The following is a 19,175-nucleotide window of genomic DNA, read 5'->3' as shown; positions in this document are numbered from 1 at the left end:
ACCAGATTGGGACTCTGGAAATGGGACATTTTACATGACAGGAGCCTCGCTGTGTGGATTCTGCCCTTACCGTCCGGTCAGGCATGAGTTTGTTTCAGGTGGCCTGGCACTTATACCCCCTGAACGTCATCAGTTGTTCCATGGTCTGTAGGTGAGATCTAGCCCCTCACTTTCCTAGAACAGGCAAGATACCACCTGGGGATCGGACTTAAAGAAGCAGAGGTGCAGAGCTGGATTATACCCACTTCCTCTCAGTGAGTTGGCTTATTTGGTACTCCTGTTGGTGCCAAAAATTAGAAGTAATCAAGATGTTCTTCAGCAGGTGAGGGGATAAACAAACTGTGGTACAGCCACAGAATGGAATGCTATTCATCAGTGAAAACAAATGAGCTCTTAAGCTAAAGGAGACAGGAAGGAACATTAAATGCACATTGCTATGTGAAAGACGCATCCTAAAAAGGCTATACCCTGTACATCCAACTTCATGACATTGTGGAAAGAACCAAACAATAGGAATAGTAAAAAGATCAGTGTTTGCCAAGGCTTTAGGGGAAGTGGTATTGTTGGAGCACAGGGCGTTTTTAGGGCGATGTAATTCTTCTGATGATAGAGCAATGGTAGATGGGTGATGTGCTCAATACAAAGAGTGAGCCCTAATGTAAACTGTGGGCTTCAGTTAGGAATAAAGTATCAATATTGGTTCACCAGTTGGAGCTAATATACACACAAATGCAAAGTGTTGATAATAGGGGAAACTGTAGGAGGGGTGAGGGTGTGGAGGAGGGAGGTATATTAGAACTCTGTACTTCCTGCACAGTTTTCTATATGCCCAAAAGGGCTCTAAGACATTGAGTTTATTAAGTGAAAAAAAAAAATAAAAAAAAAGAAGACTTGCAATAAGGAAGGGAGACAGTTCTGATCTTAAGATCTGCTAATGTCTGAAAGGTTTAGTCAGAAGAGGGCTTTTCCTTTACATAGAGGTGCAAACAAGGCTAGAAACTGGGTGTTCTAGAAACTTCTAGAAACTGGGTGTCAGGGAAGAAGGGAGAGGGTGGAGAGATCAGGAAATCTCTTTCCTTGTTGTTAGCCAAGCTTTGAGAGGGATTGTCTGGCCTTCCAATACTTGTTTAGCCTTGGGGGCGAGTCAAATTTAAGGGTCTCGTGAGGAAAGAGAGAGAGATTTGGCCAAGTTAAGTTTATAGGCATTTTGACTTACAGCAGTGGGCAGAACATCTAAGCAGAAAATCAACAAGGAAGCAATGGCTTTGAATGACACACTGGACCGGATGGACTTAACAGATATATTCAGAACATTTCATCCTAAAGCAGCAGAATACACATTCTTCTCATGTGTATATGGAACATTTTCTAGAATAGATCACATACTGGGATACAAATCAGCCCTCAAAAGGTACAAACAGACTGAGATCATACCGTGCATATTTTCAGACCACAATAAAGGGTTTCATAGCAAAACTCTAAATGAACCGTAATAAAAAAATTTGGAAAGACAACAAATACTTGGAGATTAAAGAACATCCTACTAAAGAATTAATGGCTTAACCAAGAAGTTAAAGAGGAAATTAAAAAGTACATGGAAGCCAATGAAAATGATAATGCCACAGCCCCAGACCTCTGGGACGCAGCGAAGGCGGTCATAAGAGGGAAGTATATAGCAATGCAGACCTTCCTAAAGAAAGAAGAAAGGTCTCAGATACACAATCTAACCTTACGCCTTAAAGAGCTGGAAAAAGAACAGCAAGTAAAACCCAAAACCAGCAGAAGAAGGGAAATAATAAAGATTAGAGCCGAAATCAAAGCTATCAAAACCAAACCAAACCAAAACAAAACAAAAATGAAAATACCCCAGTAGAACAGATCAATGAAACCAGGAGCTGGTTCTTTGGAAGAATTAACAAAATTGATAAACCTCTAGTCAGTCTGATTAAACGTACAGGCACTTTGTTCTGATTGATCACGGGAACAAATAATTCAGATGATCATTTAGGAGAAGCAGAATGAGAATCTGGAGAGTCTGTGGCCTCAACAGAGGGAGACAGGGGTCCCATCCCGAGTTTTATCTAAGTAATACGGAAAAGGGTGTTTCTCTGCAGTTTCACAGAAGACCACAAGAGAAGTTGAACTGGACAGGTTTATTCCTCACAGGTCCTGATGCCACATGATAGGGATGTCAAGGCAGGCTGCAGGCAGAGAGGAAGCGTTTATCATGGGCTGTGAGTGAAATGCTTTGGGGTTCTGGGCGTAGGTTTGGAATGGTCCCTTCAAACTCAAAAGAGTGGGGTTTCGGTCAGCTCCACAGGGGCTTCTCTAAGGGGAGGAGGGCAGAAGGGGAAGGCCCTAGGAGGCCAGGAAGGTTGTTGCTCAGACAGGCTGCTGGGAGATATCATATCAGGAACCTACATTTGCTTGTAATTCTGCAGGCTGCTATCTAGGGCGTGTACTTGCACACGAAGACTAATGTTAGTTCAACGCCCCACTCAGGCTCCTAGGCCAAACAAAATGGATACCGAGACAGCAATAACATGGAGTAGCTTAGCTAAACTCCCCACATTCTCAGACACCAAAGTTGGGGGTGGGCAGATTTTTTGACCGTGGCTTTCATCTAGAAGCACAGGGCTCAGGTAAAGTTCAGCATTGTCAACATCATTCCAGGCTGTCCTGTGCTTGGTGCAGCCCCTACAGCATCCCACTTCAGTGACCTCTGTTCCCTCTGGGCTCCACATGTTCATGGAGACAGAAGTCTTAGAGGCCATGAAGTCTTAGAAAACTTCATTGATGGGACGCCTGGGTGGCTCAGTCGGTAAAGTGTCCGACTTCCTCTCAGGTCATGATCTCAATGGTCCATGAGTTCAAGCCCCACATCAGGTTCTGTGCTGACGGCTCAGAACCTGGAGCCTGCTTTGGATTCTGTGTCTCCCTCTCTCTGCCCCTTCCCCATTCATGCTCTGTGTCTCTGTCTCTCTCAAAAAAGAATAAATAAGCATTAAAAAAATTTAATAAAAGGAAAAATTCATTGACATGATGTCAGCAAATTCATTATGTCAGGTTTGAATATGAGCTGAAGGGAATTAGGTCTGCCAATGACTTATCAACCCTGCATGATGGTTTATAAGCCTCAGTCATCTGGCACCTCTGGAAGCCATGTTTTCCTTGTGAACTCCTGTGTGTGTGTGTATGTAATTAAACCTATTTTTTCTCTTACTAACCTGGCTCTTGTCTAACTGACTCATGAGCCCAGCCATTGAATATAGGAGGGTAGAGGGAGAAAGATTTTTCCTCCCCTGCACTATAGAAGCTCTAGTTCTATCCACCCCTTTGAGTTATGCATCCCTGAGTTCCCCCATGTGTGTGGATATACCAGTTAATAAGCAGCTATTTTTCTCTTGCTAATCTGTCGTCAGTCTAATTTGCAGGGCCCCTGCTGGAGAACCTGGGAGTACTGTAGGGGGAAAAGATTTGTTTTCTTCCCTTACACTATAATATAACTTACCTGTAATTATGGCTGCATGCTGAGTCTGGGAGTCCTTTTAAAACATGGGCAAACCTGAGGGTGGCCATGGGTCCCCTCACTGCATGCTTGAAGGACCCTGACTCACTGAAACATGGTGAAAGCATTGTTTGGGAATGAAGGGTAAAGGGATAGATACCTGGGGTGCCTGGTGCCTGTGGAGTCATTGGTGGCACTCATAAACTGTACAGAAAAGGGTTAACATATCAGGCCTTAGACTATGATCCTTAGAAAGACCTGCTTGCAAGGTTTGTCCTTGGCTGACATCTGGGAACTTGGATTTTTGGAATGCTCCCACCATTCTCTAACTGATCAGGCTGGTTTGCTGTGCCTAAACAGTTTGTGCAAACAATCTGGTTAATACCGACACCTGCTTTCCTTCTGGGAGTCTGGAATTTTGATATGTGCTAAGCAGGGGGTACCTGTGTGGCTGGTCCCCGATACAACCCTTGGGCGCTGAGGCTCCAACTAGCTTCAGATGTGTCACATTTGATGCTGGAGGAATTAAGCACATCCTGTTTGATTCTACTGGGACAGAACTCTGGGAGATTTGTGCCTGGTTTCTTTGACCTTCACCCCATGCACTCTTTCCCTGTGCTGATTTTGCTTTTGTTGTATCCTTTTGTTGTAATAAGTCTAATCCATGGATAGGACTGTATGTTGCGTCCTGTGAGTCCTTCTAGTGAATCACCGGACCCAGGTGGTATCTTGGGGACTCTGATGCCAACTTCCTAGAATTCTCATTGGAGAACACAATACAGCAGGCAGTTAGGGAACAGTCACTCCATCTAGTGGAGCAAGGGGGAGGAAGGACAGGCCAAGACTTGCTGAGTGTGGCTCTCTCTCCACCCTTCCCAATTTCCTATGAGAATGAATACAAAATGGACTGCAGAGGAAAATCTTAAAGTCCAAGGAAAGTATTCCCCATGCATTTAAGAGATCCTTGCTGTCCAGGCCCAACTTTTACAAAATGGAGCTCACTGTGTCAGCTGCTGGTGGTTCTGGAGAGGCTGGTGCAGCCCTGCGTGGACATAATTCTAAATTCCTTTGCAGGTAGCTTGAGGAGCATTACCACTGTCAAGGTCCTGTGAATTTGCCGTATCAGGATGAATTAAAAAAATCTGACACTGGATTACAAAACACAGTGGGAAAGAGGAGTAAAATGGAAAGCCAGGAGATTCCGGAATCACACACAGGAGTGTGGGGGAGGGGGGTTTGGATTAAGTGGAGGAACTGATAGGAAGAGACACAAGTCAGGGGTCTACCCTCACGGTAGAGCCTGAAACCTCTTGGTTGTGCCAATAGACTGAGGACACAGCATGTGAGAAAGTACAGAAATGCATGTGAGCAGAGTGTCTTGGTGTCATACAGCTATGGACTTGAGTCCCAGCGATACCTCTTTCTAGCTGTGTGGCCTTGGACAAGTTACCAAACCTTTCTGAGCCTCATACATTCCACACTGGTTTTAGATGCTAGCAATGGGCTTAGCACAGATCCTAGAATATAGTTCAGAGGCCAGTACAGAAACCTGCCATGATTTTATTGTTACTGTTTTGTAGTTTGGGACACTTATTCTTATATTTTCCCAGCACCCTCCCCTAGGATTCAGAGAAGTTGTTTTAGAAGAGGTGAGCTCACACAGTGAGCCACTGAGCTGGTGGTAATGGCAATGTCATAGACGTCAATGGAGACAATGTGTTCAAAATTTTTTGAGAGCTCAGTTCATTCCAGGCACTGCTGGAATGGGCATATAGTTGTGAGCAAAGGAGACAGAGTCCATGCTTCCCTGGAGCTGATAAGCCTGAGGGGAGGAGTCCATGGTTTCCCCTGTGGAGACAGACTCCCGTTCCTCCAATTGTCTCTTCTGTGGACAGCCCTAGAATCTGCTAAGACATGCTATGTGGCCACCAGTCAAGCCTGCCCCACAGCCTAGGTGGTAAAATGGCACTGGTCGAGAAGTTCTAAGTCCCCACCGAGTTACTAGTTGGGTAGGGTTGGGTATGGCCCCAGGTGGTAAGGAGTGGATGTCTGTGAAAAACCAGCAATTTCTTATTCCCTCTGGGTCTCCAGAGGCGGGGCTGTGTGAGATCAGGGGCACACACAAGGAAGTGCAGATTGTGGACGTTCCCTCAGACAACAGTAGATTGTGGGTGCAGAGGCATCTTTTCCATAAAATTGTCCAGGCAGCAAAATAAATCAAAGCCTAGGTATGTAGGTCAGGACAGATCAACAGCAATTCTGGGAGCCTTAGCACCATCTGGAAGGTGGATGGGACCCTGAGCATGGAGGGACAGGGTAGGTAGGTGGCCATGATCCTTGTGTCAATCAGCTGTGTGTGATTTCCGGGGATGGGACCAGGTACCCCTGTTGGAGAAACTTCCAATGTCCTCCTTCGCCACCAGTATTCAAAATCTTTGTGTCCTTGAGCATGTGTGTTTGCATATAGATGGGCAATTCCTCACCTACCTCAGAGCTGTACCTGTTGCCAGTCTCCAACTTACCCCCAGCCACCCTTCCATGCTCTTCCACGCTTTCAATGTTGGTTTCCATGCTAATATTCTTTACCTGGGCCCAGCAACCCCTCTGGAATGGGCTGCTCCAGGCCAAGGCTGGCCAGGAGGCAGCAATTCACTGCTGGGCACTTGGAGGCTCTCCCAGCCTTGCTGGAGCCAACAGATAATTCAGGGGTGGGGGGCAGCCTCACTGAAGTCTGCTGCTTTTACAGCCAGTGTGGCTTATGAAACACCTTCCCAGAACTCCCCTTCTGTACAAGGAAAGAGTCAAATTTCTGACTGCCCGCTCATAAAGGAGGTGGGATTGCCAGTCCCTCTGTCTTGTCTGGGATCTGGTGCCTAACAATCTTCCTCTGCACCCAGACAAACGGATGATACCACTAGAGAAGCATACGAACGCAGACATTGTAACGGGTTGAGGAGAGGTGGACAGGGTCCTTGGCACATCTCCTAGCTGCATGGTGCACAAGCCTGTGGGTCTCCGCAGCTGGGAGGGACTACTTGAATATTTTCATACTGTCGGGCGGGTGAAGATCTCTGTCTCTATAGCCAGCCTAGTACTGGCATCTCTTACACACCGTCAGGAGGGCAACTGTCCAGGCATTGCTGGGTGCACAGCAACCCTGCAGAAGCTTCTGGCTGGGCACTGCACTCCGCCGGGGCCCCTGGACTGGAATAAGAGAGATAGTTCCCATGGCCAAGGGCAGGCCGGCTACAGGGGAGTGTTAGCTAACAAGGGCACGTTGACAGTAGTATGATATGGCTGTAGCAGTTACCCACTGTCCCTAGACAGTGTCCCGAAGAGAAACTTTGGGAATTAATATTACTCTCAGGCACACACGCAAAGCACACAACTGCTTTATCCTGAGTCAAAATTTTAAGGTTTATTGTAGCATCACTATCAAGAATACGTATTTATTGTAGTATCACAATCAGGAATATATATACATGGCTGAAGCCAAGAGTCAGACAGAAGGAATATTCCAGGATTAGTCAAAAGGTGGTCTTTCAGGGGGTCCAGAAGGCTAGATAGCAGTGGGGCAGAGGGCGGGAGACCTGGGAGCAGGCAGCGGCGAGCTAAGACTCTTGGCAAGAAGGGCAGAAATGGGGGCTATCCGGTGAACCGAGTGCAAACTGAGAATTACTCAGCAGCATGCAGGCCTGAAGCACTGTTTCCACTGCTAATTTTGTTATAAGACCTGCGGACTAGGGAAGTGTGTGTGGCTGATATGCACAGGGGAGACAGACACGAGGAAACTACTCCTCAGATGTGCCCTAAAGCAATAAGCGAGACCAGCACCCCACGCTCCCTGACTGTGCTCCCGTCCCTCCTCTGTGTTTCAGCTCAGGGTTGGGGGAGCTCTGAGAACGGGGCTGGGTGGGCCCCGGCCTGCTTCCTCACTGCCTTGTTCAAGCTCAGGGGACGGCAGGAAAAAGCTGCCTATGCCGGTAGGGCTGTTCCTTAAGAGGTAGCCCAGTTCCTTCTCATAACATTCGGCTGCCTGAAGCAGCTCTCCGTTCAGCTTGTGGATTAATCCTTGGAGATACCAAGAATTGGGTGCATTTTGTGGAAGCTGATTTCCAGCTATATTCTGTGGTGGGCACTTCATCTTTCCTTTCTCAGCTGGTTTTGTGCTTGTGGGCACACCCTCTAAATCACGTTGGACAGAAGTGTCTTCAGACTTCCCATGATGCCCCTCAAAGTCGCAATAGTGCTGGTGGGGTTGTAGCCTCCCAGTGTTGGGGAGCTCCTTACTGAAAGCTGTCTGAAAACAGTCTTCTCTTTCCAGGAGGTCGGTGACATCAGAATATGCATACAGTGGATCTACTCCTTTCTCAATAGCTTTGATCACATAGTCAATAGCATGTTTCTTTAGTTCTTCAATCTTCTCTCCATTCTTGCCAGCTTCAGATTCTCCTGCACTCTGAATCTGTTTGACTTTTGCCCTATAGCAGCATGCAATCTGGTGATACAGGTAACCATTGTTTGGAATGGATTTCGATGCCCTTAGAAACAGTTCAATAGCTTTGTCTAGATCACCTTTATTTTTGTAAAATGTGGCTGCATTGCGAAGGACATCTGCTGGGCAAGGAGTGTTCTCCACGGCCTCTAGGACCAACCGCTCCCCTTCAGCTTCTTCATTCATCTTCTGCAATTTCAGGGCCAAGAGTACTTTGACATACTGATCGTCGGGATTCAGCTCAAGGGCCTGCTTCAGATCATCAACAGAGAATGGCTTCTGTGGTTTATTATCCAGACGGTATGTTGCGATGGCCAGTCCAGAAGAGAATTCTGGGTTGTTGGGCTTCTCTTCCAGAGCCTTCTCGAAACATACCTTGGCCCTTTCGTTGTGCTTTCCTCCACACTTTAGCAGTGTCCACCCTTCTTCACAGTCAAGCTCAGGGCACTCCATACTGTATGGATTTGAAAACTTCCCGCATACTTGTTTCACCTTGTCCACATAGATCTGAGCATCTGTGAGTCTGCCCAGGTGATAGTAGACCCAGGCATAGTTTCCCCAGGTGACCAGCCTTCTGATTTCTGCTTGATCAGAGTGTTCTCGCTGGACCAGCTCCTCAGCTTGCTGTAGGCACTCCAGGGCGGCCTCATTGTGACCATTTAAGTGTTTTATGTAGGCCAAAAAGTTGTACATTGTAGCTTTGAACTCAGCGTTTACTTCAGCGTTTACGAATTCAATCTGGTTACACACTCTGTCTTCTAGATCACGCGAGACACCATCTTTTTTAAGTAAGTTCCATGTGAAATGGCATTTCAGCTGTGGGAGGATTTTTTCCAGAGAATTCTTGTTGACCTCACTGTGGAGAAAATAGACACGGTCACTGTGATGTGCACCTGCCAGGCACCGCGCCCTGGGATGCAGTTACAGGTTAAGTTTGTGTGTCAATCTGCCCGGGCTGTGGGAGGCCCAGACTTCGAGTCTAACATCAGTTCTGGGTGTGTCTGTGACCAGCATCTGACTCAGGAGGCAGGGGTAAAGCAGACTGTCTTCCCCAGTGTTGGCTGGGCACCACCCGGTCTGGTGAGGGTCTGAGTACAACGAGAAGGCAGAGGGAGTGTGAGTTCTGTCTGCCTGGCTGTGTGAGCTGGACATGTGTCTTCTCCTCCCCTTAGACTGGAGCCTGTACATCGGCCTTCCTGGTTCTCGGGCCCTCAGACTTGGACCTCAGCCTATGGCATTGTCCCTCCAGCTCTCAGGCCTTTGGCCCAGACTGGAATTACAGCATTGGCTCTCCTGGGTCTGCAGCTTGTGGACAGTGACCCGTGATTATGGTCCTCGGCCTCCATGATCATGTGAGCCAATTCCTGAGAATAAATCTCTTTCATTTTGTGTGTGTGTGTGTGTGTGTGTGTATAGTATGTTATATATAAATACTATATTTGTAATATATATTTATAATATGGTATGTATCTATAAATATATATACACATATATTTTGTATATATGTATATATAAATATATACATACACACATATATATTTTAAACCAGCAGTAGGTAAGAATCTTTAATCTTTATTTTACTGAAAGTAGAGAAAAGAGTAGGTAAAAATAAGCATGTTTAGAAATTGTTGTAGAAAGAAGAAAAAAGAAGGTTAAAATTCTCAGTGAGGGAAACCAAAAAAATATGTCCGGTTGTATAAAGGCTCTTCCCTTTCAAGAAATGGGGATAAAGCTGAAGATCCAGTTTGTTTTTCGCTGTTGGCAAATGGACAAAGTAACAGAAAAAATAGTTGAGTTCAAACGTTGTGAGTCCACTACTTGAACCTACTCATGATCTGAGCGAAGTCGATGACTACAGTTCAGGGCAGAGTTGATGGTGGGACAGCCACGATTCCCCCATCCAGGAGTCCATCCTGCCCTAACCTTCACGTAGAAGCTGAAGAAAAAGCCCTTCATGCAGTCTGAGCTCCATAGTTGGCTGCCCGAGTTTCCTCTGTTGCGGTGCTCTGAACGGTTGACTTGGTCAGCAAACACATGGAAGAGCCTGGAACAACTGCCTTTAGCAAATGCCTGCTGCCTCTTCCCAGCCTTGGTGGGTGGGGCCTGACATCTCCCAGCAGCTTACATGGACATACATGTATCTCCTAGTGGTCCTGTTTGTCTGGAGAGCCCTGACTAATGCACACCCTATGTTGTCCTCGACAGAAGAGGAGGTACCTTCCTCACGCTCCCTAGCTTCACCCGCCTGTAGCTGTGCTCTGTGCAAGAGCCCATGGAGCACGTCCCTCCCACTGTGTGGGCAGATCTGCAAGGTGAGGTGGGCAGGTGGGAGGAGAGCACTGCAGAGAGAAGACCTGGATCTCTTGTCCTGCTCCATTAGAAGTCAGGGCTCAGTCCTCACATGCTGGGCAAGGTGGATCCAATGACCCTTTACAGGGCTACTCCTTTGTGTCACTTTGTTAGTTTTGAAGGATGCCAAGACAAAGTAAAGTCAGTTATCCTTGCTCTCTCTGGCCTAGAAGCCCACCGACTGGTTAGAAGGAGCCACATAAAGAGACGGAAACCCAGGGGTGTTTTACACCGTGCTGTGGAGACTGAGCCCTTTCCCTTCATCTTCACCATCTCCCTGCAGTCACTCACACAGACCCATGGGCACTCACTTTCAGTCTGATTGGGGCATTTTTCCCGTCACAGGCCAGATCCCCAGACAGAATGAATTAATTTTGAGGAACAAACAAGCAAAATCAACATATCTGAGTTTTGTAGATGGAGGATGCCAAGGGAGATCACTGGCCTTATTCAGTTGGATAAACTACCAGGTTCTCAAAGTGTTCTCCTATCACTCTTTGCCTGGCACTCGGAGGATGTTTCACTGAGTTTGTGCTCCCCTTTTCTACCAGTAGATTCTTGACACCACAAGATAGTTAAGAACCTCCAGAAATCATTAAACCCAGTTGTTATCCATAGTTTTGGGTTTCACAGACTAGCACAACTTCATAAAGAAGTTGAGTCAAATAGGGCTGCCAACTTAAATTTGGCAAAATCATGACAATGGGAGAAAATGTATTCCAAAAGACACCAACCACCTATGCTTGCCAACACTGGTTAAAAAACAAAAAGAAAGAAGCATTTTTATCCCTGAAGAAATAAGAAAGATATAATGAGAATAAAGGGAAGTTCTTTAACTTGTCAAAATACATTTTGCTCACTGAGGAGCCACTGACTTTATTTGTACTTTCCCAAGGACCAGCACCAGTCCACACACTACTGCTGCTGCTCTAGTTTCTGTCTGTCTCTCCAGCAATGCTCATCTAGGCCATTTCTGGACCCAATGTGATCACATGTGAAATGCCTTATAGTGAAAGACACAGAGGCAAGGCAATTGACCCAAGACAAGGAAAAAGGGGGAAGTTGCTGTCTATCTAGATACCCTTTTATGTGCATGCCTCTATTCCTGGCCATCTTTATCATTCTCTAGGTCCCTGGCTAGAGCACCACAATGCCAATGTCTTTTATCTCCATTCTAGGGTTTTCCAGTTTGGCTTCATGTGGTGATTCTAGCTGCCCTGTTTGAAGGACTACAGATCATAACTCAAGGTAGCAAGTATTAGAAAGTAAACATTAAGAGCAAGTTGTAAAGATGATCACTGAACAAATATGTTTATAACTGTTATGCAACTAAGGCATAATAGAGGCATTTCTGTGTTTCAGCATTAGTTAACTTTGCTGACTTCCCAATTAGGGCATTGGAGGAAGGCACGAGTTTCAGATCGGTAGAATGTATCTGTAGATATAGGTGCCTGGAAATAATAGGTGAACACTCTATCAGCCATAGAGTGTATTCATCCAACTTCTCAGTGAGCCTGCAGAATAGCAGGTGACTTTGGTTGTTTTTGCTATAACACCAGTTTGATAACACTATCTCGCTATCTTTTTTTCCCGTGGTGATGACACAGGCTGAAATATTAGTAAACCAGAGGGATCTTACCAGACTAAAATTTTAGGCACTTATTGATAAAGATGAAACATATTCCATCAACTCTCCAAGATGAAACACATTCCAATCCTGTTATACATAAGCTTCAGGAGATGTCAGTGGCTCATGAAGTGTAGGGCAAGTAGAAAAGCTCCCTCTATATTCCTGAACCTGAGAGACAGCCCCAGAGATGGAACACTTAGGGATACTCCATCCCTACCACCACCTCACCAAATGCTAGAGCTAGCCATGCTAAGGAATGTATGCTAACAAAGGGCAGTTTGTTCAGGAAGAGAGCCAACTGTGTAAGTGGCTTCATGATTATAAGACTTATTGAAAATTTTAATTAAGTTCTGTTGACTTTTCATAAGGTTTCCTCTGTACATTTCCAATTTGATTATATATTTGACACCTGATACCCCCTTGAAGTAAGATTTGGAGAAAAGTATATTGGACCATGAGTCCTGATATCTTGATAAGAAGAAACATGAAACTTGGAGCTAGAGTCCAGGAGATTTGCTTTAAAACACTATTGCCTTGATAGGTAAATTGCTTATAAATCCAGTATAATGATTAAAAACAAAAGTTTTTAAAAAAAAATAACTATAACCACCATAATCTGTTAATGTATAGACAAGTTAAAAAGATATAAATTGTGACATCTGAAACATAAAACGTAGGGGGAGGGAGGAGTACAAAAGGTATGCATTCAAACTTTTAAGTTATATACTTAAAATGGTCTGTTATAAATATAGGATGTTTTGTTTCAGCCTCATGGTAAACACAAAGAAAAAACCTGTACTAGATACATAAAAGGTAAAGAGAAAAGAATAGAAGCACACCACTACTACAGAAAAGCATTAAATCACAAAGAAAGAGAGCAAGAGAAAAGGAAGGAAATAAAGGAATTGTAAAACAGCCAGAAAACAATGAACAAGATGGCAATAGTCTATAGTCTATAGGCTATAAGTCTATAACTATCCACAATTGCTTTAAATATAAATGGACTATATTCTCCAATCAAAAGACACAGAATGGCTGAATGGATGTAAAAGAAGACCTAACACATGCTGCCTTCAGCTTTTAGGACACACATAGATGAAAGTGAGGGGATGGAAAAGATATTCCATGAAAGCCAAAGAAAGCAGGGGCAGCTATACTTATACTAGACAAAATAGACTTCAAGTTAAAGAGGGAAAGAAAGTCATTACTTAACAACAAAGTGGTCAATCCAACAATAGGATATAATGTTTATAAATGTTTATGCACCCAACACACCAGCACCTAAATATATAAAGCAAATATTAATAGACCTGAAGGGAGATAGAGAGTAATACAGTAATAATAAGGGACTTCTCTATCCCTTTTCAACAGTGGATAGATCATCCAGACAGAAAATGAATAAGAAAACATCAAACTTAAACAACACTTTAGCCAGGTGAACTTAGACATTTACAGAACATTCCATCCAACAGCACAAAATACACAGTCCTCTGAAGTGCACATGGAACATTCTCTAGGGCAGATCATGTGTTAGGCCACAAAAAAAATCTTAAAATTTAAGGAGACTCAAATCATATCAGGCATCTTTTCTGATCAGCATCACTCAATCATAAACAAACAAACAAACAAACAAACAAACACAGAAATCCTGCCATTTGCATCAACATGGAAGGAATATGAGGAGATCTTGCTAAGTGAAATAAGCCAGACGGAGAAAGACAAATACTGCATGATGTCACTTATCTGTGGATTCTTAAAAAAGAAAAAAAAAAAAAGGAAAAAAAAGTCAAACTCATAGAAACAGTAGAAAAGTGGTTGTTGGGGGTGGAGTGTGGAAATAGGTAGAGGTTGCCAAAAGTACAAACTTTCAGATGTAAGATAAATAAGGTCTGAAGATCTAATGTATGACATAGTGATTATAATTAATAACATAGTATTGTATATATAATTGGGATTTGTGGAGAGAGTAGAACATCAATATTCTCACCAAAGATAAACAAACAAACAACACGAGTATGTGAGGTGATAACTGACCTAATGGAAAAAGGGAGCCCTTTCACAGTGTGTTTGTATATTGAATCACCATGATGTATCCTTTAAATATCTTAGAATTTTATGTGCCAATTATTCCCCAATAAAGCTGAAAGAAAAGAATAGAATTACTTTAGCAATTCTTATCCCTTTTCTTCTGTGTAGTTTAGGTACATGAAACACTCTGTTCCTCACTCCCCTCTTTGGATTTTTATTACATATTTTTATATGTTAATTCACATATTTACACATGTCACTGTAATTACATATTTATGATAACGTTAACATCATTAACTGAGTAGATCAAAATAAAACATTTGAAGATAATTCTGATTAAAAAATATAAAAAATACAATTCCCTTTTTAAAAACCAATACCCCATATGCCATGGCTTCCTCACTTACTAATTTAGCTTGTATGTGTTTGTGAAAGTTGCTCTAAACACTCTTTATATGTATATGTATGAAGTTTAGGCCTTATTTCTGATCTATTCAATCTGGATTTCGGAATGCAGGGCCTGCTAATTTGCGTTCTAACTGGGCACTCAGGTTAGTTGTGATATAGGACATTTGCTACAGTTTGTGACAGTTCGTAGTCCACAGGGGGCGCCTAGCAGGTCAGTAAGAGGGCGTGTCAGGTAGACATTGTCAGCTCAGAAAAATTTCCTTCCACCGTTCTAGGTTCTTCGGCTAGTCTAATAATTAAGTTGACATAAGACAGATGAACAGGGAAGAAAAATTTAATTTTGTAGGTGTAGGAGCCCCATAAAAGCATGAGGCCCAAAGGCAGTGAGGCAGTTGAGGCTCAAATGCCTTCTTCAGCTAAGTAGTGGATTGGGTCCTGAAATTTCAAGGTGGTGGAGAGCAATTCCCAAAAAGATGAGTGTAGACGGTTGATACTCAGCCTTTTGCCCTGCCGTGCATGTAAGTCTTTCAGATAAAAAGTTATCTCTGGTAACAGCTCCCTTTGGGGTCAGGCCCCGTATCTAAATTCTCTCAGGCAGTTAACAGAGAGGTAAACGTTTTCTTGAGTCTGTTGGGTCTCAGTTGCCTTTGGCTCAAAATAACCCACATGCCAAAGCGGCACATTTTGGGGTGGTGTATTTTCTGTCCCTTCACCATATTTCTCAGTTCTGAAAGAGCAAACTTTGGGTAAGAGCAACCTCATTATGAAATGCAGTGCTGGCTTAGTCATTAGCAGAGAAGTAACCACACTTTTGAAATAACCCACAACAACCACAACAAAATTCACTGACTTAGTCTTTTCACAAAAGAAACAAAAGAGGGACCGGGACCTCCAGAACTCTCCTGGGGGACAGTGGTGCCCTCCAGGCCCTCTGCCCCTTTCCATCTGCCAGTCTCTTCTCCTCCCACCCCGCCCCCCCCCCCAGCTCTCCTGGAAGCACTTCCCTCAGTGTCTGTAAATCAGAAATGGCCACGAAACTAAGAGAGATTTATGATCGAATTAGATAATTGTGTATTTCATGTATAAGCAAGCACTGCATCAACATACTTCAGGAAGTTGCATGCAAGGCTGAAGATTTGTGGGAAATTCTCAACTTCCTATCAGAAAAGTAGGGAACATTTACCTCATGATGGCTATTTCCCTCAATTCTGAAAAGCTGGGGTCCAGGCTGATTTTATTTTCTGCTTGTGGATCAGAAGCAACTGCTGAAGGGCCTCCCAACCAGGATGCCAGCTAGCCCTGAGATCTACGCTTTTATCAAACAGAAAAGGACAATGAGACCAATACAATGCTATCAGGATTCCCACTGAGGAGAAACTGAAACCTAATTGTCAGAGCTGAGGTCATTCCCACCGGGAACAGGGTTCCACGCACACTGGGGGTTTGGAAAAAGGCATTATACATATATATATATAGGCCCTATTCTCAGAGCTTCTGTTGAAATCTGGGTGTGGGCTTGGGCTCAGGAATCTGCATTCATACAAGCACCAGGGAAATTGTGTACCTGGAGGAGCCCCTGTCCCGCATTTTGAGAAGCACTATTCTAGAGGGATTTTGAAAAGCAGTTTCCCACTTACTTGTCAGAGATAATGTAGCATATCAAAGAGAGAGGCAGACAATCTAGAAGAGAGGAAAATGACCACAAGATACCTGGAGTTCTGTTACCTCTTTGACCTGCTCTGGAATATTTCTGGAATCACATTATTTAGCCTCATTTCCTTATGAGGAAATGGTCCTGAATGATCTTCCTTTTTCCTTCCATCCAAATTGTAGGAAACTATGCCTTGGGGAGGTCTGCTTTTACCTTCCTCCGTGCACTCCAAGAGTTTCCATCAAAGAGAGTGGTCCTCATTCTCCAAATAGGGATCTCGAAGGCCCAGTCCTTTAACTCCTGCCCCTTGTCTCTAGTGTGAGCATAATTAAAAGCATTAAGACCCTCCACCCTCTTGGATTTGGTCCACAGAATTAGAAGATGCTCAGCCCTAGAGTTTGGTACCTCACGAATGGCTCTGCTCTGACACCTACTCTCTTGCCTGCTGAGCCTCATTTTCCTCATCTAGAAAGTGAGACTAAGTCTGGAAGTTTTCTTTCCATTTCTATTTTTTTGAACAGCTTGAGAAGGATAGGTATTAACTCTGCTTTAAATGTCTGGTAGAATTCCCCTGGGAAGCCATCTGGCCCAGGACTCTTATTTGTTGGGAGACTTTTTATAACTGATTCAATTTCTTCACTAGTTTTGGGTCTGTTCAAATTTTCTATTTCTTCCTGTTTGAGTTTTGGTAGTGTGTGGGTGTGTAGGATTTTGTCCATTTCTTCCAGGTTGTCCTGTTTGTTGGTGGGAATGCAAACTGGTGCAGCCACTCTAGAAAACAGTGTGAAGGTTCCTCAAAAAATTAAAAATAGAACTACCTTATGACCCAGCCATAGCACTACTAGGAATTTACCCAAGGGATACAGGAGTGCTGATGCGTAGGGGCACTTGTACCCCAAAGTTTACAACAGCACTTCCAAAAATAGCCAAATTATGGAAAGAGCCTAAATGTCCACGAACTGATGAATGGATAAAGAAGATGTGGTTTATATATACATTGGAATACTACTTGGCAATGAGAAAGGATGAAATCATGCCATTTGCAGCAACGTGGATGGAACTGGAGGGTATTGTGCTAAGTGAAATAAGTCAGGCAGAGAAAGACGGATTTTATATGTTTTATATGTTCCACTCAAGATGTGGATCTTGAGAAACTTAACAGAAGACCATGGAGGAAGGGAGGGGGAAAAATAGTTACAGAGAGGGAGGGAGGCAAAGCACAAGAGACTCTTAAATACAGAGAACAAACTGAGGGTTGATGGGGGATGGAGGAGAGGGGAAAATGGGTGATGGGCATTGAGGAGGGCACTTGTTGGGAGGAGCCCTGGGTGTTGTCTGTAAGTCAATTTGACAATAAATTATATTCATAAACAATAGAAAATGAGGCTGATAAAAATCACAGTTCTTCCTTCCTAGGGCTATTGGGAAGGTGATATGAAATAACGCACGGAAAGCCCTCGACAGAGCGCACTACCAACTGCTGACCACGCAGAAAGAGTTACCCTCACAATCGCTGGTCTATTATGTTACAATTTTAAAAGAAGTTTTAGTGCACGGGGCAGCAACGGAGTTCCTCAGTGAGTGGGGCAGAGGAGGGCGCCCATCAGCCAGCCCGAAGATAGTAGGTGTTTCCCCAGGTGGTTTTTCCCCTTTGGCAATTTTTAGCCCTGCCAGGGAGGAGCAGACCCACCTGGCCCTGGCCCTATATAGCCTCTGGGAACAGGGCAACTTGATGTGGGCACCCGTCCAGCAGAGTCCAGAGAACCCCTTACCACCCCCGACCCCCAGACTTCCTCAAGTATGTGACTCTGGACACACCTAAGCACAGGCCACCGTAAAACCTCTTGGGGCAAACTGGCTAACAGGGCGCTGGGCAGGGCCAGGCTTTCTGGTTAACCCCACTCATGGAGACACATATATAACTTGGAACCTGTTACATAGCAAAGGGTGACCTGAGGCACTTGGCAGTGACTTCCTCTTACCCGGCCCATTCCCAAATAGGAGCCCTGGGGACTTTCCCAGGGTGTGGTCACTGGGATCCTCCCTCCCCATGGTGTTTGAGTGAAAATGGCTTCTCCTTCTCTCAACTCTATCTTTCCTGAGGCTCTAATGGCAGAACTTAAGCATGTTCACATGCTTTAACAAAAAAAACAACAAAAACCCAAATTCGCTAAGATTATACTTTACATACAATAAGATGCACACATTTTAAGTGTAGAGTTTGAGGAGCTTTGAGCTTTGACAAGCAACAAGCACCACTATCTCCCTACAGACTACTGACATCATTCCCAAAGATTCCCCACTCTGCTTCCTACCCAGCCCCAGCCCCCTCCACCATCCCAGGCAGCCACCGACCTGCTTTCCATCCACTAGAGATTAGATTGTTACTAAAAAAGAGATTAGATCATTCTGTTTTGAAGAGCAAATTGTTTGCTGCTCCCCAGCTCTCATCACAGAAATAAAAACACACTCTCTGCTTCTGGTTTTGTTTTGATCTAAGAAATGGGAAAATGCCCATATGGAAGAATTATTTCTTCCACTTCCCACCTCGAACTGACCCAACGTTTCAGGGCAAAATTCCTCAACACACGAGTGGAGTTTGTACTACCAATTCCATCTTTAATAATATCTGCTGAAAAGAAATGCTTCTTTTTAAAACGACAAGAAAAAAAGCCTCTCAGTCGTTGCAAAGAAAACAACAACAAAAAAGCCCATAAAGAGTAATTCCATCACTCCTCCCAGCTCCAACTTGGAATCCACAAACTGTGCTTGAGTGGGTCTAACACTCCTGCTGAGCCCTTCCCTCTTCTGGGCTCCCAGCTAGAGGAGCAGTTCTAGAAGCTCCGGAAGCCTCAGTGTGTGTACACCGGGGAAAAGACCCGGAAATAAAAAGCGCCCACACCGATAAACCACGGTTCATCCAAAAGCCGCGGGACAACACAGGACCCTGCCTGCACCCAGCAGCTCCGTTTACAATTTGCATTCAAGATCAGGGGAGGGCGCTTACGCATTTCTATGTCACTGACCTCATGTCTGCAACCTGCTCCTCTTCCGTTCTGAAAATCTGGTCCCCAAGCTGATCCGTTCTTGGGAAACGTCCCGAGTG

At 44.4% G+C, this 19,175-nt stretch overlaps 2 protein-coding genes and 1 long non-coding RNA gene across 3 annotated transcripts in view; 1 reads left to right on the top strand and 2 right to left on the bottom strand.

Annotated features, from left to right (window-relative positions):
• The window catches only part of LOC124518671 (uncharacterized), an 18,174-nt gene extending 9,892 nt beyond the window's left edge, over positions 1 to 8,282 (top strand). The window contains exon 4 of the long non-coding RNA XR_006963728.1: positions 8,205 to 8,282. This is a non-coding gene — a long non-coding RNA (uncharacterized LOC124518671). The remainder of the gene's footprint in view (positions 1 to 8,204) is intronic.
• LOC124518669 (interferon-induced protein with tetratricopeptide repeats 1B-like) overlaps positions 1 to 19,174 on the bottom strand; it is a 21,862-nt gene extending 2,688 nt beyond the window's left edge. The window contains exon 1 of the mRNA XM_047088690.1: positions 19,096 to 19,174. Coding sequence (XP_046944646.1) covers positions 19,096 to 19,100 — 5 coding nt within the window. The 5' untranslated portion in view covers positions 19,101 to 19,174. The remainder of the gene's footprint in view (positions 1 to 19,095) is intronic.
• IFIT3 (interferon induced protein with tetratricopeptide repeats 3) lies at positions 6,905 to 19,175 on the bottom strand. The gene is made up of 2 exons (XM_047088689.1): positions 19,096 to 19,175; positions 6,905 to 8,859 (listed from the first exon to the last, which is right to left on the bottom strand). Exons 1-2 carry the CDS (start codon positions 19,098 to 19,100, stop codon positions 7,383 to 7,385), a joined length of 1,482 nt encoding a protein of 493 aa, XP_046944645.1. The 5' UTR covers positions 19,101 to 19,175; the 3' UTR covers positions 6,905 to 7,382.

This window comes from Lynx rufus, unplaced genomic scaffold, assembly GCF_022079265.1.
Source record: "Lynx rufus isolate CCGP_SWC_20201006 ecotype Redwood Valley unplaced genomic scaffold, mLynRuf1.p SCAF_25, whole genome shotgun sequence".
In the NCBI taxonomy this organism is placed as follows: domain Eukaryota; kingdom Metazoa; phylum Chordata; class Mammalia; order Carnivora; family Felidae; genus Lynx; species Lynx rufus.
Note: the sequence above shows the minus strand (reverse complement) of the source record. Positions and strands in the feature narration are given on the sequence as shown.